The sequence below is a fragment of the Labrus bergylta genome, chromosome 9 (genome assembly GCF_963930695.1).
Source record: "Labrus bergylta chromosome 9, fLabBer1.1, whole genome shotgun sequence".
Taxonomy (NCBI): Eukaryota; Metazoa; Chordata; class Actinopteri; order Labriformes; family Labridae; genus Labrus; species Labrus bergylta.
The window spans coordinates 18,440,600-18,457,535 of NC_089203.1; the positions used below are offsets into that span (position 1 = coordinate 18,440,600).

At 40.3% G+C, this 16,936-nt stretch overlaps 1 protein-coding gene across 5 annotated transcripts in view; it reads left to right on the forward strand.

The window, feature by feature from the left end:
• fgf13a (fibroblast growth factor 13a) overlaps window positions 1-16,936 on the forward strand; it is a 98,126-nt gene that overhangs the window by 60,915 nt on the left and 20,275 nt on the right. For 3 of the 5 annotated variants that reach the window (XM_020635785.3, XM_020635784.2, XM_029277712.2), the window contains one exon: window positions 14,864-14,974. In XM_020635785.3, the coding sequence (XP_020491441.1) occupies window positions 14,864-14,974 (111 nt within the window). Of the gene's footprint in view, window positions 1-9,797; window positions 9,954-11,276; window positions 12,238-14,863; window positions 14,975-16,936 lie in introns of those variants that run through there. The other 2 variants (XM_029277713.2, XM_020635786.3) reach the window with 2 other exon arrangements.

Sequence of the window (16,936 nt, forward strand, 5' to 3'; positions counted from 1 at the left end):
AGTCTGCGGTACAAATCTTTATCCAGCAGTACTGAAACAAACATGTTGTTAATTGTTGCATATGAGTGCACATTTGTGACAGGGAGCCACTTGTGCAAACTTACTGAGCTTCAGACACACAGCAGCTGTGTGCTGCTGTGGTGTTAGCCTTAGTAATATGATATGATGAGCTCCAGTCATTTGCAGTGATCCGTCAATTGGTACAGAGGCCTCAGTGTGATCACTCAATCATGTCAATGCATGACCTTTGAGCTATACAGCACACCAGAGGGATAGGATAAACTTGGGCCTGCCAGAAGGTGGAGCCTGAACAGAAGGCTGCATCCCCTGGATATTTGATGGTTTATCAACTTCTTCTCATTTTAGAGTCAAAACCCTAAGAGTCCAGCTAGTCTTGGTCCATAAGATTAAGAATCTGTAAATTGTAATTTTAAAATAATGCCACTTGAAACATAATTCTAATCTTCTTTGAATTGACCACTTATCAGACACATGGAATTATGTATAACAAAATCTAGTTGTGGACTCTACAACTACTGTAATCTCAGCAGATGGCTGTTCAACATGAATCTGGTTCTGCTCAATGTTTCTGCATGTTAAAAGAACATTTTTTTTATTGCTCATGGTTGCCAAGTTCTTTGCTCATGGTGAATAAATGTTGGGTCTCTGTACACATTATACAACATTGATTGACAGACATGCAGGAAATGGAGTGCAGATTTGGACTGTGTAATAGATTGGCAGACATAGCTCCACTAAGATTCAGGGAGGAAATATAATAGCTTGAAAGTCCTGAGTACAGTAGGGAGTACTGGGAGAAGTGGGTTCTGGTTGTACAGTTCTATGTTTGGTTTAGGGCCTGACCGCTATGGGATATTTGTGGCCAATACCGATACTAGTTCTACATAAAGCTAGTTTAATTGGATGTTGATACCTGGCCATGCAGCCTACCACTACAAATTCATTATGATTTTGCATGTCCAAGCTATTCTGCATTTTATATTAAATGCCTACTACAGAGAGCTATTACCACTCTTCTGCTTTGCTTTGCCCTACTTTTTCATACCTCTATAGGATTCCCTATCAGCTCTGCACAGCTCCTTCCAACTGGTCTGTCCCAAACTCTGGTCCACAACTATCCATTGTCATTATGTGCGCATTGATTTCTCAGCATGCTGACTCCACTAACAAGCCTTGGGACTGAAAGTGAAAAGTGGGATAATGCTGTGTTGGGTAGGGAACATGACCTATTTACCCACCCACTCCCATAAGTTGAGTCATGTCTCCTGTCGTGTCATTTGCAGCTTAGTCGATCTGTTCCAGCCAACACGTCGGGCTTTTAAGTACACTGAAATAATCCATGCCAATCCAGCCATGCAATCACACTGGCATGTTTATACACATGATTTTTTTTTTTTTTACCACAAATGTATTTCCAGAGATTATACAACTATTCAGTACTTAGAACTATTCTCTTTGTGCAGCTTCTTTTTCACTCATATCTGCTCTCAGGCATCATGACTCTCTGTGCCAAACCCCACAAGGGAAATGAAACCCCAAATACCTTCCTGGAGGACAATCATGAGCGGCAAGGGAGATCCAGAGCGTGTGGTTGGACTAAAATGAGCTTCATTAATGATCACACCCTGCTCCCTGCGCTGCACACTTGAACTCGTTGCATAATATTCACAGTTATTCTTGAGGGCCAGACGAGGGATGTGATGGGGTTATTCTGAGGACAGGATCTGCGTAATGGACAAGATGAGAGTATTTTACAAACACTTGGATGAAAAGCATTTCCATCGCCCAGACAGACAGAAGTTTATGTTTCTTCTCTCCAAGTGAGCACAAATTAGTTTACTTTGCATTTCTAAATCAAGACAGACACCGTGTTAGCTTCAAGAATAGCAGATTTGCAGCTTTCGTCTGCCTTGTTAGGAAGTGTCCATCACCTCTAAGACAACAATAAGTCCCAAGTTAGCAACTCTTAAAGAAGCAGGAAGTGTGACCTCGTGCTCCAGTGCCAGTCTCAGAGTTTCCCTTTGTGTCTGCATCAGTAAGTAGACAGTTTAAGCCAGCTGGTGTCTGAGATGATGCCTTTAATCTCACTCCATTCCCACTTCCTTGATGTGTCATCCTGGAGGGAATATGTAGGACAACATCACTTCACTTACTGTATTCTGGGACTTAGACAGCTCTTGCTAGACGCGGGTATAATTAGTGTGGAGTTATTAATAAGAACTTTTCAGAAAAAAGGAGCTTCTTCATTTTTTGGCTGCAGCATACTTCTGTGATTTCTCTTTGATACCAGCTGTCCCTCTTCGCTGTGACGAGGGCCCGTTTCCTGGGTGGGTGGGTGGCAGTTATAATGGAGGAGGGATGACATGAAGGAGAACAAATGTCAATTTGTTTTTTTTATCTTCTTTCAGCTGTTTAAATTCTCCCTTCTCTTTAGCTTACCCACCCTAATGGAAACTGCCAAAGGGGGGGTCTCCATTGACTCACTCTATGATTTACACATGTGACTGTTCACTTATCCATTTTGGCAGAGGGATCATCTCCTGCATTAGATTTCTCCTCCGGCGACCTCCTGTTATGATGCTGGCATTGATAGATACTGGATGTTGTACTGATAACAGGCAATTTAGAGGCTGCTAGTAGATTTTGCAGTCTGTGTGTGCACGTGTGTGTCTATTATGCATGTATGTATGTGTGCTTGTTATCTTATCTATGTACACAGTGTATGTGTGTATACATCATGCTGATCTTATCTCCCACTTGCTCTGCTTCAGCCGGCAGATGGAAAAGTAATGTGTCATTAGAGACTGTGTGCTGTAACTAACCTAGAAACCACGTTATATGCACCAAGCTTATTGCCTGCAGAACATTATGTACTAACTGACATCACTGTAGGCCTGGAAGATGCTTCAAAGGGTGTCCTCCACTATATACCCTAAACTGAAACCTGATTATTGAATCAGCCTTAAAATGTGGCTTTAGCTTTGTAAGACCTGCTGCTGTATTGACACTGTCAACAGCTCTCTACAAAGCAATCAGTCACTGGGGCTTTTAGCCACCATCCCCTGGCTTACAACAATGTTGGTTATGATTCACCAACAAGGTGTCATGCAAGGGCCATGCAATCGGTAGACACACATACACAGATATTACATTGCAATTTCCATTAGCGGCCTGAATAAAAGCAAAGCCTGCTGACTTCATCTCACTGATGCTTTATAAGCGATCCTGAGTGTTCCGTAAACTGGCCTCTTTCTTTTATATTCCTGCTCAGTTTAACAGAGAGACAAAGAGGTCTTTAAAATCTGTGCCCTGCAGCTTTTTGGTAAACTATCACTATCTCAGTTTAAAGTGTGAGGAACATATAAGGGTCAGCTGGTTCGAGGACAGAAGAAACAGGGAGCCTCTGCGGCCTGTAGTTTTACACTGTGGTATGTGTCGCGGGTAATGATAGCACATTGGTGGTGCAGCATTAGTCATTCGGAGAAGGCTGCTGTCTGAACTTACTGGCCATTTCACACACCGGTTTGCTGCCTCTGTTTGAGAGTTCTCCACGCCATTACAGCCTTTCACACAAACACAAACAGAAATATTCACACAGGCACAAAGAGCTCAGAGGGTCATGCATGTGAAAGCCAACATGCAGTTCAATAAAGACGGGACATCATGTGGAGTCAAGCTTATGTAACAATGATTACTAGAGTATTAGCTTTGTGTTATTCACTGGTTTTTGTGCTAAGTGCCTGTAAGGAGCAGCTTATATGTTCCTCTACCAATCTCCAGTTGTTAGCTTTTTACAGACAGCACATCCGTCGAAGAACTATGTAAATCCATTTTCTTGAGCTGTGATTTAATTGAATTAAAACAGGATGTAAGGGTAAGCCTAAAGTGTATCATTAAATGTCTATGAACTTTCAGTATAAAGTCTACAGATTGTTTGCCACATCAGTAACTTTAAGAAAATAGGGGTCAATTTTTTCACCATAAATAAAACCATCAACTGAGTAAAGGACTTAGAAAGTATTTGAAAAATGTAGAAAAAAATACTCTTATGTGTCCTAATGTCCTCATGATCAGTGATCTTTTAAATCATAATATTGTAGCCTTTTGTTTAAATGTCGTATTTACATAATAAAATAGCTGCAGAAACATTGACATCATCTATTGTGCTTTTGGATGAGGCATACGAAGGCAGAATTAATAAAAATGTCATTTTCTTGGATGAACACAACCCTTTCTGACTCTTCATAATTCTTGCATTTAGCCATGTGAGTCCAGATGTCAAATAAACCTCTCAGAGGTTGGAAAAAAAGCATCCAGCTGTGCACCTTATCGTCGCTTTGTGACAGAGAGTCTGGCAGATGCTCAACTCCTGCAATTGTTTCAGCTCTGTGTTTCAGTGCCATATTTAGCTTTCATTGAGGTACAAAATAGAACCGTGTTCCTTTCACGTGGGTATTAAAAATATCTGCAGTTATTCTCTATGTGAGAGTGTGTGAGAGAGAAAAAAATATGGCAGCGCTGATGAGTAAGACAAAGACTTTGAAGCCAGTTGTTATACAAAAGGTGAGAGGTGAGATGACAAATGCCAGGCATTCTGTCGGCTCCTAATTAGTTCCAGAGTTTTAAAGTGAGATGGAGATGGAACGGGTGGTGGTTTAATGAGGAACAGATTGGCACACAGCTCAATGTTGCCGTTGAGTTGGGTATTCAAGCTGAAAAAAACGTTTTATGTTTTTTTCTTCTTCAAAGCAGCCGAAAACAGGAGAACGTACTATATGAATAATTTTCTCATCTTTCTGGCACCTTCTACAAATTATAAAGCACAGCTGATGAGCCATAATAAATGTACCTAAAGAGGTCCAGCACAGTTCAAACTTGTTTACACAGCTTGCTCCCTGGGAAGAGTTTCGGACACTTTCTCTACACTCAGCCTGCAAGCTTTTTGTCCCAAAGGTGGAGATAGAGTTTACCTGTTGGCAGTTTCAGTCTGCTGCCTCCTTGCTTTTATGTCCTGAACGCAACCCTCCAATGCCAACAAGGAAGGGATACATCATACAATCATTGCCAAGAGTCCCCCAATCAACCAACCATGCCTGTATCCTATACCCCACACCTTTCCCCCTCGTTGGGAACCTTGAGTGATGGCTTCTTCTTCTGTAATATCTAAACCCCCCATTCTCAGCCCCACACTCTCATCTTTCACACACCCTCTCTTGCGTATGTGCAGTCTCCATGGTAACACGTGGAATCACTATGGTCTAGCATGCTGCAGGCGGCTGTTGTAGTGGATTTACTGTACCAGCACATGTGCAGAAAAACAAGCAGCCTGCAGAATGATGCATTCAGAGGGCTGAAAGGTCTGAGAACCAGTGGCCCCTTTGAGCTTATCTGAGATTATACTTTTTTTTTTCTGTACATGATAATGTTCCATTTCATCCCCTTGCTCTCCACCAAGAGGTTTACTGAAAAAAAAGCCTTCTACTGCACTTTCAAATGCCATATGAAGACACTCATTTAGCTGGGCGTCAAATATCTTGATGGGCACAATCATCGCATGCAACTTTGCCCTCTATTACACACCAGGAGCAAGGTTACCCTCTTCATTTATTCAGTGTTTGCCCTTGGAGGCCACTTTTCTCTATGAATTTTTAAAATTCATTAAAGCCTGGGTGTAATCATAACAGCCCCGGGTTATTAATAAGAAGAGATAGTATTAATTGTTTGGTTATATTTAATAATACAAAGGTCAACACAGTGCTCGACCTTGGCATCACACAGCTCCATCTCGTACTTTATTTTAACTCTGGACTTCTGCTCTCTAGTGGCCGGAGGTGGTAAGAGCTAGCAGCAAGGTACTTGGACTTTTGTTGTATGTGTTAGCAGACTAACAAAATAAGCATAAAGCAGCATTTTCTGCAATACTTTCTCACAGAACTGTCATTTTTTTAGCTTCTCAACTATTTTCACACTCACTGTGTGTGTGTGTGTGTGTGTGTGTGTGTGTGTGTGTGTGTGTGTGTGTGTGTGTGTGTGTGAGAGAGAGAGAGAGAGAAAGTTCAGTGAAGGTGCCCCAGGGAGGCCACAGTAGACCGGCATTCTGGGGCACTACAGTAATTAATGTACCCATGGCACATTGCTTCACAAGCAACCAGAACACAGCAGAGAGACACGGGGGCAGTTTTTGTGAGTGAGAGTGTCCTTGTGTACTTCTCATTGGTCTTATTTAAAGTGTCAATACTTTTAAGATACAGAGGTCAACTGTGACTGAAACTTTTTTTTTTGCATTTAGTAAAAAACTAATTCTTGTGCATCGTCTCTTATCTTCGATCGACTTTCTGACAGCATAGAAAATGAACACATTGCTCTGTCTTATTATGGACTTCAAATATAGCTGGATACCACTTTTGTCTTTAAAAAGCTAAAAAAGGACCAGCTATATTTTCTTCAGAGCCACCTGCATAATGATACTGCAAAAATAAGATGAAATGCATTCTCTAGTCTTTTTTGGTCTGTCTTTGGGTTTTAATGACAAAAATGGAGTCTAGCTATATTTGTCTTGTTTTAAGTCTTGTGTCGTCTTCAAATAAGTCAAATATAGCTATGGCACACTGGTCTTTCAAAATGACAAAACTACAACAGAGAAAGAGAGCTATATTTTCTTCAGAGACAGCTGAAAACTAACGATATTCAGAAAATAGACTCAAACAAACGTTTGCAATTAATATTTTGATCCCTTCTTGTCTATTCAAAACATGACTCTGTTCTTTTCTTATTTTACCCCTTTTGTCATTCGATTCTATTTTTGCACTTTCCCTCTTCATCCTATCTTTGCTGCTTCAAAGGGAAACAGCAGGGCGGACATTATCAGGCCTGTACACATTCGCACTTCTTTAACATTGTCTGAGGTGTTTGATTAGTGTCGCTGTTGTACAATGCAGCATGGGACTCTCACCTTCTCTCTGTGTCCTCCTAACTGTCAGTGATAAACCCAGCCATCCTCTTAAAGGGCTGCAATGTCTGTTTGAGTGATGGCCCAGGTTTATCAGCAGGAGGAAAACTGAAGCAACAACCAGGGATCTGTTTCTGGTAGTGAGGAGATCTGTCTGTTTTTGTTAAGGGCAGGATCAGGAGGTATCGGGTGGTACCAGGTAGGCAGGTTGATAGTGGAAACCCTTTTTCCCCTTTTTAAGAGTGCAGTAGTTAAATACTGTAGCTGAAAGTAAAACCCTAGCAGTGTTTTGAGGCATTATAAATAACTATAAAGAAATAATCAATCTTCTCACTGATGGTCTGGATGTGTAGAGCATACAGAGCCATCATTATACATTTCAGTGTGGTATCTTACCAGCTTAAGACATTACCAAGTAATAGAGCAGTGCTACAACTTGTTCTCATGCTATTGTTAACTACAGTACAGTGACTTTAATTTCCTTGCTTATCAATGACTTTGAAATATCTACAGCTCATCCAAAGATGTATATATACAGTTATAGAAAGGGCCAACAGGATACCCTGTGCACAGCCTATATGTTCTCAGTTGTGCACAGTTGCAGATACAAACCATGAAAAATAAATCAAAACTCTGTGGCACCTGGGTTCCTGCTGGGCGAACCTAGAGGAAGCTACAGGCGAAACACGTTGTTCGCTCAGAATGAAATACAGTAAAGTTATTTCCAGTATGCCACAGAGTTTTGATTTATTTGTCATATACATTTATAGGTTTTTTAACACTGAATTCTTGACCAAAACATTTGAAGTTATAGTCCATTATTTCTGGTTGTGAATATGGCAAGAAAAGCTAAGACTAAAATACTTGACAAGAGATCGTTTTTCATCTTGATAATTTCTGTTTATTCTGTGTTGCTCATGAGATCTTGGTTTCCCCTGGTTTTTGTTTTTACACAACAGCAAGAATCGCCCCTGTGGATATAAATGCTGTTATTTATTAAGGTGCCAGCTGTTCTCCAGATAGAAGTGATTCCATAAAGCCTACTTTAACCTTGGAACAACTTTGGCCACTATCCTTTCTTAGTGCGTGCGGGGTCAAAGGTCAGAGTCCCTGCTATTACAGGGAGCTGTTTATGATGAACATCAATGCGAGTAAAAGGAGAACAAGTGCTTTTATCTGTACAGCGCCTCATGTCATTTCAACCACATCCCTTGTTAATCAATATATTGGTAGCCAGCATCTGTAGGCTGACTGCAAAGCATCATGGGATATAACTCATATCCTGAATGAAATATGATTTCTCTTCACAATACCACAATTTAATTGATTGCAGAAAGCTATTAGTTAGTCAATAGTAAACTGCACTTATGGTTTCATGTTGCTTTGAATATATTCAGAATGTTCTTTTTTATAAAAACGTGTTCATCTCAGGTTAAGATGGTAAAATGAATGCCAGTCTATAATCTAACTGGCAGGAAAATACTGTTTGTAGTTATTTAATCTTAGTGTTATCCTTTGGCTATGGATTAATGTGAGTTTTTAACAGATGAGAACATGTCTGATTCACAAGTACAAGCTTTATATTAAATAAAATGTATTTGCATGTTAAATCAATGAATTGAAACTCAAACATCTGTCCATCAAAGCCCTAAGGTAGCTAAATAGATCAACTTAAACGATACCAAAGTGGAAAGTTGGCCTGATCAGAACCCTTTTAACAATGTTATATTTCATTTGAACTGTACACATGTACATTTAATGCCTACAGTATATGTTACTGTGACTGCTTTACCTTTAAATCCAATAATGGACACTCATATCGTGACTTTCAGGTTATTAAGAATTATTTTAAGGTGGCAGTCTATTCATGTGCTGTAGTTAGTTCTGTATGTTGTTTCTGTTGTATTTACCTTTTCTTAAAAAAATAATATCGAATACTACAGCATGTTTCCAAGACAAATAACCGTCGGCTGCTGATTAAATGCTAAAAAAATATATAAAGTATATTTAATTCAGGTTCTGGTGCTCTGTCTATGAGATGTCTGTATATTGTTTTTTTTTTTCTCCTTTACATTTTCCCTTTAGCTTGTATAAGCTGCTTTTACAGCTTGTACACTAGCTCCATCTAGTGGTCAGAGAGCAGTAATGCCTATTGGCAGTAGAGAATATTACTGTACTGTACAGTACTGTACTGTTGTAAGGCCCACTTTGGGAGCTCATTGTTCGGTCAATCATTACCAACCGAGCATACATTAATCCGTGTATTAATTTAATTTATATAATAACGTATGTAAGGACTCTGACGTTATAATAAACAACGAGACAGCATTTCATGCATTGTGTTGACAGTTATAGCCTATGTTCAGAAATAATCCCAACTCAAATCAGGTCGTGTCAGTATTAAAAGTGTTAAAAGCTCTAAACTGTGCAGTTTCACAGAACAGAGAATTGTCCTTGTAAAAACACTTTCCTTAATGCATGTTGTCTCGGTTCATTGAACATCGATATTTTTCTGCTGAAAGTGGACAGGCCTGCATAACCGGTTTAGTCGACGCATTATCGGATCATTTTACATCATTTTTTGTAACATGAGAGCAAAGTCTTCTCTGCCCCAAGAAGGAAGTCTAATCTCAGTCTGCATTTTCGATCACTTTTCTCCAATCCGGCCCCTCCAATGCTCAGCAGCAACAGAACAGCAAACACGCCCGTGTTTGTCGGATCATGCGGACCTCTAAATGAATGTTTAATGAGCATTTTAGGAGTCATAATGGCATGTCGCTAATGTCCTGTAATGATCTTCCTGTTGATGGCCACGCCTAGATGCTTGCTTTCTCTTCCCCAGTGTCTCGAACAGTTTGTCTGGCAATGGTTTGAACTTTACTAGACTGCTCCACTTCACTACTTAAGGGCTGCAAGAATCCAATCTGCGCTTTGGCTTCTCCGTAAACTAAAATGACTTTTCCCCTGAGAAAAGCTGTGTCAGGTAGGCTGATCTGTTTTCAATTTATGTTGTGCCTTTTTAAAAAAAACTTGAATTGCGTGTGTTTTCATGATGAATACTTATCTTGAGTAAATGTAAACCTTTAAGCCAAGGCTTATAGTAACGTTACTAACTGATATGGTGTTTTTTTCTCGGTGCTCGCTGGTAAATCACTCTGGAGCTGTCCGTGGTGCTGAAGGAGAGCTGCGTTTAAACCAGGTTTAAACACTTCATTGCCCTGGATCTTTGCAGATGTTTTCTTGTTTGTTTGAAACTTTACTAGAGAGAGTATTGAGAGGATTATGTTTGGAGTTGTTTCGTTTCTAAACTTTCTCTATTGACCGTCCTACTCCGCGAGATTTAAGACAAAACTATGTGTAGCTTCCTTTATAATCAACACAATCCCAGTGTGTGTAACTGCCGTCAGTTACTATATAGAGGACATAAACATAATGTCTAGGACAGTTTGGTGCTGAGGACTGTAGATGGCACCATTGGTTAAGCTGTTAGATGTGCTCAGCCCGGGACTCAGGCTGACAGAGGTGGGAAGTCAGGAGTGGAAATGACAGAACAGAACATTTGCTCTGTGCTTTCAGAAAACAAAAATAGTGAGGAGCATGCTTTTCTGCAGGTGACATGGTCATGATGTAAATTCATTATTTATCAGAAATAGACAATTTAAAAAATAAGATAATAGATGTATTTGAGGTAGAATACAAATAATGATTGCTTTTGAGTGTTAATTTCTAATACTAAATAAATAAAAAAGTGTGAATGTCTTTAAATGCATATAGTTTATAGATAGTCCAAAAAAGACCTGCTAGAACCACTGCTGACGTCTGAAGATCCTAACCCTGCATGCTGTTTTACTCTGCTCACTCACCTGCGTACTAAAGCCTGCAATGACATCAATGAAAAGATTTCATTATTTAATTAGCGTAATTTTCTGTTTTACATTTTGTAAACTTTAGGTCAGATGGAGAGTTTTGCAACAGTGTGAAACAGGAGATCAATTTTTCAAATGTATCATAGCCTCAGAATTATTAGGTCTTTTCTCCGTGTCTTTATTATCGTCATTTTAAATCTGTGGTATAACGTCTTTGTTTTTTTGTTTTGTTTTTTTGTATGCCACCTCTCCATTAGTCCCATCTGCACCCCTCACTCTCTCTCTTCACATGTAATATAAACTATCCTCTATCCGGCCTGTGTGGGGATTTTCATTGTCTGTGCACACTGCCAGGGTCTGTGTATCACTAGTTAGACTCCCTGTCCCCCCCCTCCTCCTCCCTGCTCCATCTCACAGCTCAGCTGAGTGTGTGCTCTGCGCCGGGCTCATATACTGCATCTAACAATGAGGCGCCTCCTGCTATTACTCTGCGCTGCCTCGCTCCAACAACAGAGAGAAAAACAAACAGAATCTCCCTAGTTATTCGTTCACATCCTCTGTGTTGCAAGTTGTAAGTTTCTCTCTCTCACACAACTTCAGCTTCAGATAAGGTTTAGGGAAACCAAATAGGGAGCTTTGCTGACACTGTGCTGCCGTCTGCAAACAGGTGTTTCCATCCTTCACTGTAGCTGCGCGCTGAGCTTCATTCACGACTGTGCGCCTGCCTGAGCACCATGTGCGCGGCCATGTAGTTTGGTGGGATGATGCAGAAGCGGCTTCCAGAGACTGGCTTTGTGCGTATTGATTGTGATGCCGACAAAATGATACATGTGGAGGAACATGCAGCGTGCCTTGGTGGAAGTCTTTCTGCAGCTTCACGGTGGAACGTGTGGTTTTTTATTTTTGGTTAAGTTTTACTTTTGTCTCGGAGCTACAACGGACGATTCCCGAATAACGCCCAAATTCATGAAAAATATGATTCATGTGGACATTATCCAACTTATTTTTCCAAACTGTTGGGACTATTTTATTGTCTACTCCTCATTGTCCACCTGAACAAATTGTTGTGATATCACGACTCGTTGTAGTTGCCTTTTCGTTACCTCCGCGCTCGGACATTGTCCTTCTGAATCCACTTCTCTGGATTCAAAGGGTGATATTGTTTCATCGTTAACTCTGGAAGTTATTTCCAGAGCGCTGTCAAACTGGCCATGGCTGCAGCGATAGCCAGCTCCCTCATACGGCAGAAAAGGCAGGCGAGGGAGCGGGAGAAGACTAATGCCTGCCGCTGCGTCAGCAGCCCCAGTAAAACCAAAGGAACCTGTGAAAAACCAAGCCGACTTAATGTTTTCTCCCGGGTCAAACTCTTTGGCTCCAAGAAGAGGAGAAGGAGACGACCAGGTCTGTTGTGCACTTTCATTCGGCATTTATCCTCATCATCACTTACTCTACATCTACTTTAGAGTGCTATTGAATTTCAAACATACAAATACAGAAACGATCAAGAACTGCCTTTTTTGTGCAAGAGTCATTAACGACATGTGGCAAAGTCAGTGGGAGAACGAGGGGGCTCACTCTGTGGAAGTTTGTCCACAGAGAGCTCACCTTTGGCTTCTCAGACTGGTCTGAGAAGCCATAAAAGCGTTATTAAACTCATGCTTCATCATTAACTGTCTACTTATTCAGTGCACACGGGACAGGAGGGATTATTAAGTCCATTTTGGAAATCACTGAAGGCTGCACTGTCACTGAGAAGTAAGAGCTCAATGTTCAAATTAAACTGCATAGTCAATTCACCTCAGGTCACTTTAAATGTCTGTATTATGAGACTGTCAAATTGATGAATGAGATCAATAAAAAGAGTTAATGGGCAGGATACAACTTTAATATACGTAGAATCACATGTAGACACAGTCTTGCACACAAATCTAATTAAACAGGTGCTATCTTATTTAGAATTAACTGATAACATAATCAGCTCTTTAAAAGTTACCTTTTCTGCAACATGCTTGCTATAATACTGTATACACCTGAGAAAATACTTGGCAGCAACAAGGAAATAAGTTAGACCTTGGTGTTAAAAATAAGAAACAGGATAAGTGAGTCAAGGTTCAGGGTGGTATCTAAATCATTCTTATTCTTGCAGTGACAGAAGTGTGTCCCTATAGCCAAGAGCACCCACTTCTCTTGGAAATCACAGAAGGGACCATGGCTGCAAATGTGATCTAATCAGACTTTACTGCAGACTCAAAATTTCCCCTCTGTGTCAGCTGTGTCATTTTCTTTTTTTTAAAGTATGTGAGTAGAAAATAAGCTTGTATGTTTCAACTCCATTCAACATTCAGCTACAGTAAGTGATCCATCCCAGGACGGTTTCAATCCCTTAGATTTATGTAGGCTCCATCAGTTTTTATATCTCTTTGTTGCCCCTGCAGATTATACAGTGATTGTTTATGTAACAAAGCATTGCTACCCTGCAGTTTTAAACCCCTCTCACATATAATCTCCATTTGTATCCTGTGGAGGAAGCAATAAGAGGCAAGGAGAAGGCGTTGTGCGTATGGCTTACACATGGTACCTGAAAGAAAACACACAAAGAGAGCTGGCATCTTTTGTACATGGCATTGTGAAGAGCAGCTAATGTAGTGTGCACATGGGCTTTATGTATTTATGTATTTCTTTATTCACAGTACATTTCTCAGTGTATTCGAGTGTTTCAAACTGTCCAGCTACAGATCTGATGAATATCTTCAGGCTACATTCAATAATAAACTGTATGACCTTTTACTACAACATTGTTACAATATTCCAGGAGTATAGACGGATTGAACCTTCTCTGCAGTAAAAGTAACCTTGGGTCATCTAGAAATGGCAGGTCTGACAGATGAAAGGATAGATGAAAGGTGTGGTAAACCACAGTAGAGGACCCTCCAATAGGGACAGTAACCAGGGAGTGGAGAGCACTTAGGTCTTATCAGACATTACACTGATGGAACACAGACAGATGGGCAGCCCCGACACTTAAAAAGTAAACGCTCAGCCACTTTAAACTACTGTCTTTCAGAGATATGGCGGTTTGTTTTAAAAGCTGCTAAACGGTGTCGGGAAGCTTTTTGCCCTTTTGAAGCCTTACTGTTTCCACTCCTCCATCTTTCTTTTTCTGTGTTTTAAATGGTCTTATACATTTTGGAACTAACTTCACTATTCAACAAATATACTAAAAACTGTAAGCACTATAGAACAGTTGTGATTATTGCATACATACAGGTTTTAGAGAAGTTTGAATTATTGTTTTTGTTTGTGTGTAACTGAATTTATCCAGAACTAGCTTTTATAAATGTAAAAGAAGAGTATATATTACAAATATTTTTGATCGAGAGGAGAGTGCTTGCTTCAGAAAGAGAAAGGGTGTCGTGAAACAAATGTCCTCAGCCATTTAAGACCACTGAGCCACCACACATCCCCAAAGCCATTTTTAAATTTGGTACTATTTGCTGGTGTCAGTTTCTGTTCTTCAGCCACAGGGGGCTGCACCATCTACTTTTCCCCCTGTTCCAGCATAGAGAAAAGGACAAACTGTTAGATATTGGTCAAACTGTTTCGGAAGCTCATCTGGCATGTTGCTTTATTTGTTGATATGAATTAGAAAGCCAATGAAGTGGTCACCACCATGACTGAGCGGTCAAAACATTGTAAAAGACTTTAAAACAGCTGTCGGCTTCAGCCTAAAACACAACCAACAGTCCATCAACAATGCCACGCCTCAGTTAGCTTCTTCTGATATTGTCTTGGGGGTGCTTCTAGAAGCTAGATCTGATCTTGTCTGCTTGAGTGACAGGTGTCTTTGTATATCACAGTCAGCCTTCCTAAATGCTCATTTACTTCCAACCTTGGCTCCACTCAGCCTTATTATCCTTTCACTTTTGCGAGGCTACGAGTGACATCACGCTGCTACATTTGTATTTGTTACTACAGTGTGTGGTTTCATCCTCTTGTCTTCCTGTCTGTGTCCCCTCTGCTCCCACAGAGCCCCAGTTGAAGGGGATAGTGACGAAGCTGTACAGTCGACAAGGTTTCCACCTGCAGCTGCAGGCAGATGGAACCATTGACGGAACGAAGGAGGAGGACAATGGTTATAGTAAGTTTATCTAATACGCACACTGCCACACGTCTCCTACAAAGATCTTTCAATTCCAAGCACTATTATCAGGGCTGCATGAAGCGATGTCGAGTAAACTAGAGGTGAAAACCACAAGTTATATCACGATAGATGTTCATCAAATATTATTGGAACAATGCAAAAAATGTTGACATCACAAAGTCTGCAAACATATGGTTTGATTCACTTCAGTTAAGGGGCCTGCAGATGTTAACATATAGCCATAAACACATTTATGGTGTATCATTAAAAGGATACGAGGGTTTAATGTTTTTATCTGGCAGAATAGAACACTCTGAATCAGTTCAACAAAGACTGTATATAACATTGTTTCTTCATGCTTAATTAAAAACCCTGAGTTGTTCTTCTTAACTGCAGACATGTTGTTTTTCACAGCATTCAAACTGTTCAAAACCCAGCTTGGTTTTATATCATCAGCATGGATAAACATTCCAGCAGCACAGTAAAAACAAAAGCATGTCTTTGCCTGCACATATGTAAGCGCTGCAGAACTGATAAGCTGTGTATTTTTGTCCAGTCAAAATCATCCTATCATCCGTCTACACACAGATGATGATTGGCTGTTTTCTCTCCTACACACGGTCTCTGTGGTGAGCCCCAGTTTGTCTAATGCTATTTATTGGTGCAGTCCTATCACTGCCATTACACCTACAGGCTCTTATTTTATTTTTAATATACAGATTAAAGAAGAGATCAATGAAATACTTGACTACATGTGTCTGGTAACAATGCAGCAGAAATAGAGCCTTACACTGTAGTAGTTAAGACATGTCAGTCAATGGTTTTAAAGGTTAAAACAGTACAGATGTTAATGATCTCTGATTTGTCCCCATACAATTCTTTATTATTTATTTTTAAGAAAAAAGATCTGCACGGCACGCTGAAACAGCTTTGATGTGATACTTAGCGTGTAATCCCGACACTAAGCGGATGTAAACACGTGGAGCCTCTGAATTAGTACCACAGTATTCAATTACTCCCTTGGTGGAGATGGCGTGTGTATCTTACATATAAATAGCAGCTCTGTGCATGTGGGATGTTGTCGAAGAAGAACAGCACTTTGTAATCTGCGTGGAATTTGTCTCGTAAATTAAATCAAAGCAGAGTTAAATACGACACAGAGCAGGCTAAGTGCAGGAGAGGAAATACACATAATTAAATGACAACATCAATATTACACTTCATTTAACACACCGTCATCCACCCCGTCAATACAATACGTCTGCATGCTATCACTTTACTGTTGACTTGCATAACAACTGGCCCGCATCGGCACTAAAATAGTTTTTGAAGAGAAAATTAAAGAGTGCTGCTGAAAAGGAAAAAAAATAGAAGGAGAAAGAGTGAAGCTCTTTGCACTGCTCCAAAAATAGCGTTGTTAGGCGCTGGGTGCGCTTGTCTCCATGGTGACGGAGAGCACAGTCCTCTTGGAGCTACTGGTGTCTTGTGATGGTGGGAGAGGACCTACTCAGATGCACACAAGCACGATCACACTCACAGAAAAACAATGAAGTGATCTTTGCTGAGAAGACTTTACTGTTTGGCTGTGATAAAAAAAAGAACTTTGATATTTCTGTGACATTTCCATTGAGAAGGCAAACAATGTCAGAAAAAAACAAACCCCCTCAGTCTCATCATTCCCACTGCTTTCTCTCCCACTTTATACACTATTTTCTTGTGTTGCATCACAACTGAGCAACCCCCCCCCCCCCCCCCCCCCCCGGGTATGTGGAGGGAGAAAAAGAACTGTAAGACTACAGTAGAACTGTTTTCTTTGAAAGAAAGAGGGTACAGTATCTATGTTTAAATGCAGCACATAGTCTCAGGCTTTTCTGCCTTTGTAGAAAACTCGACATTAAAGACAAAATGTGTAAAGTCCATTTACAAAAAACCATCAACAACATTTGAGATTGATTTATT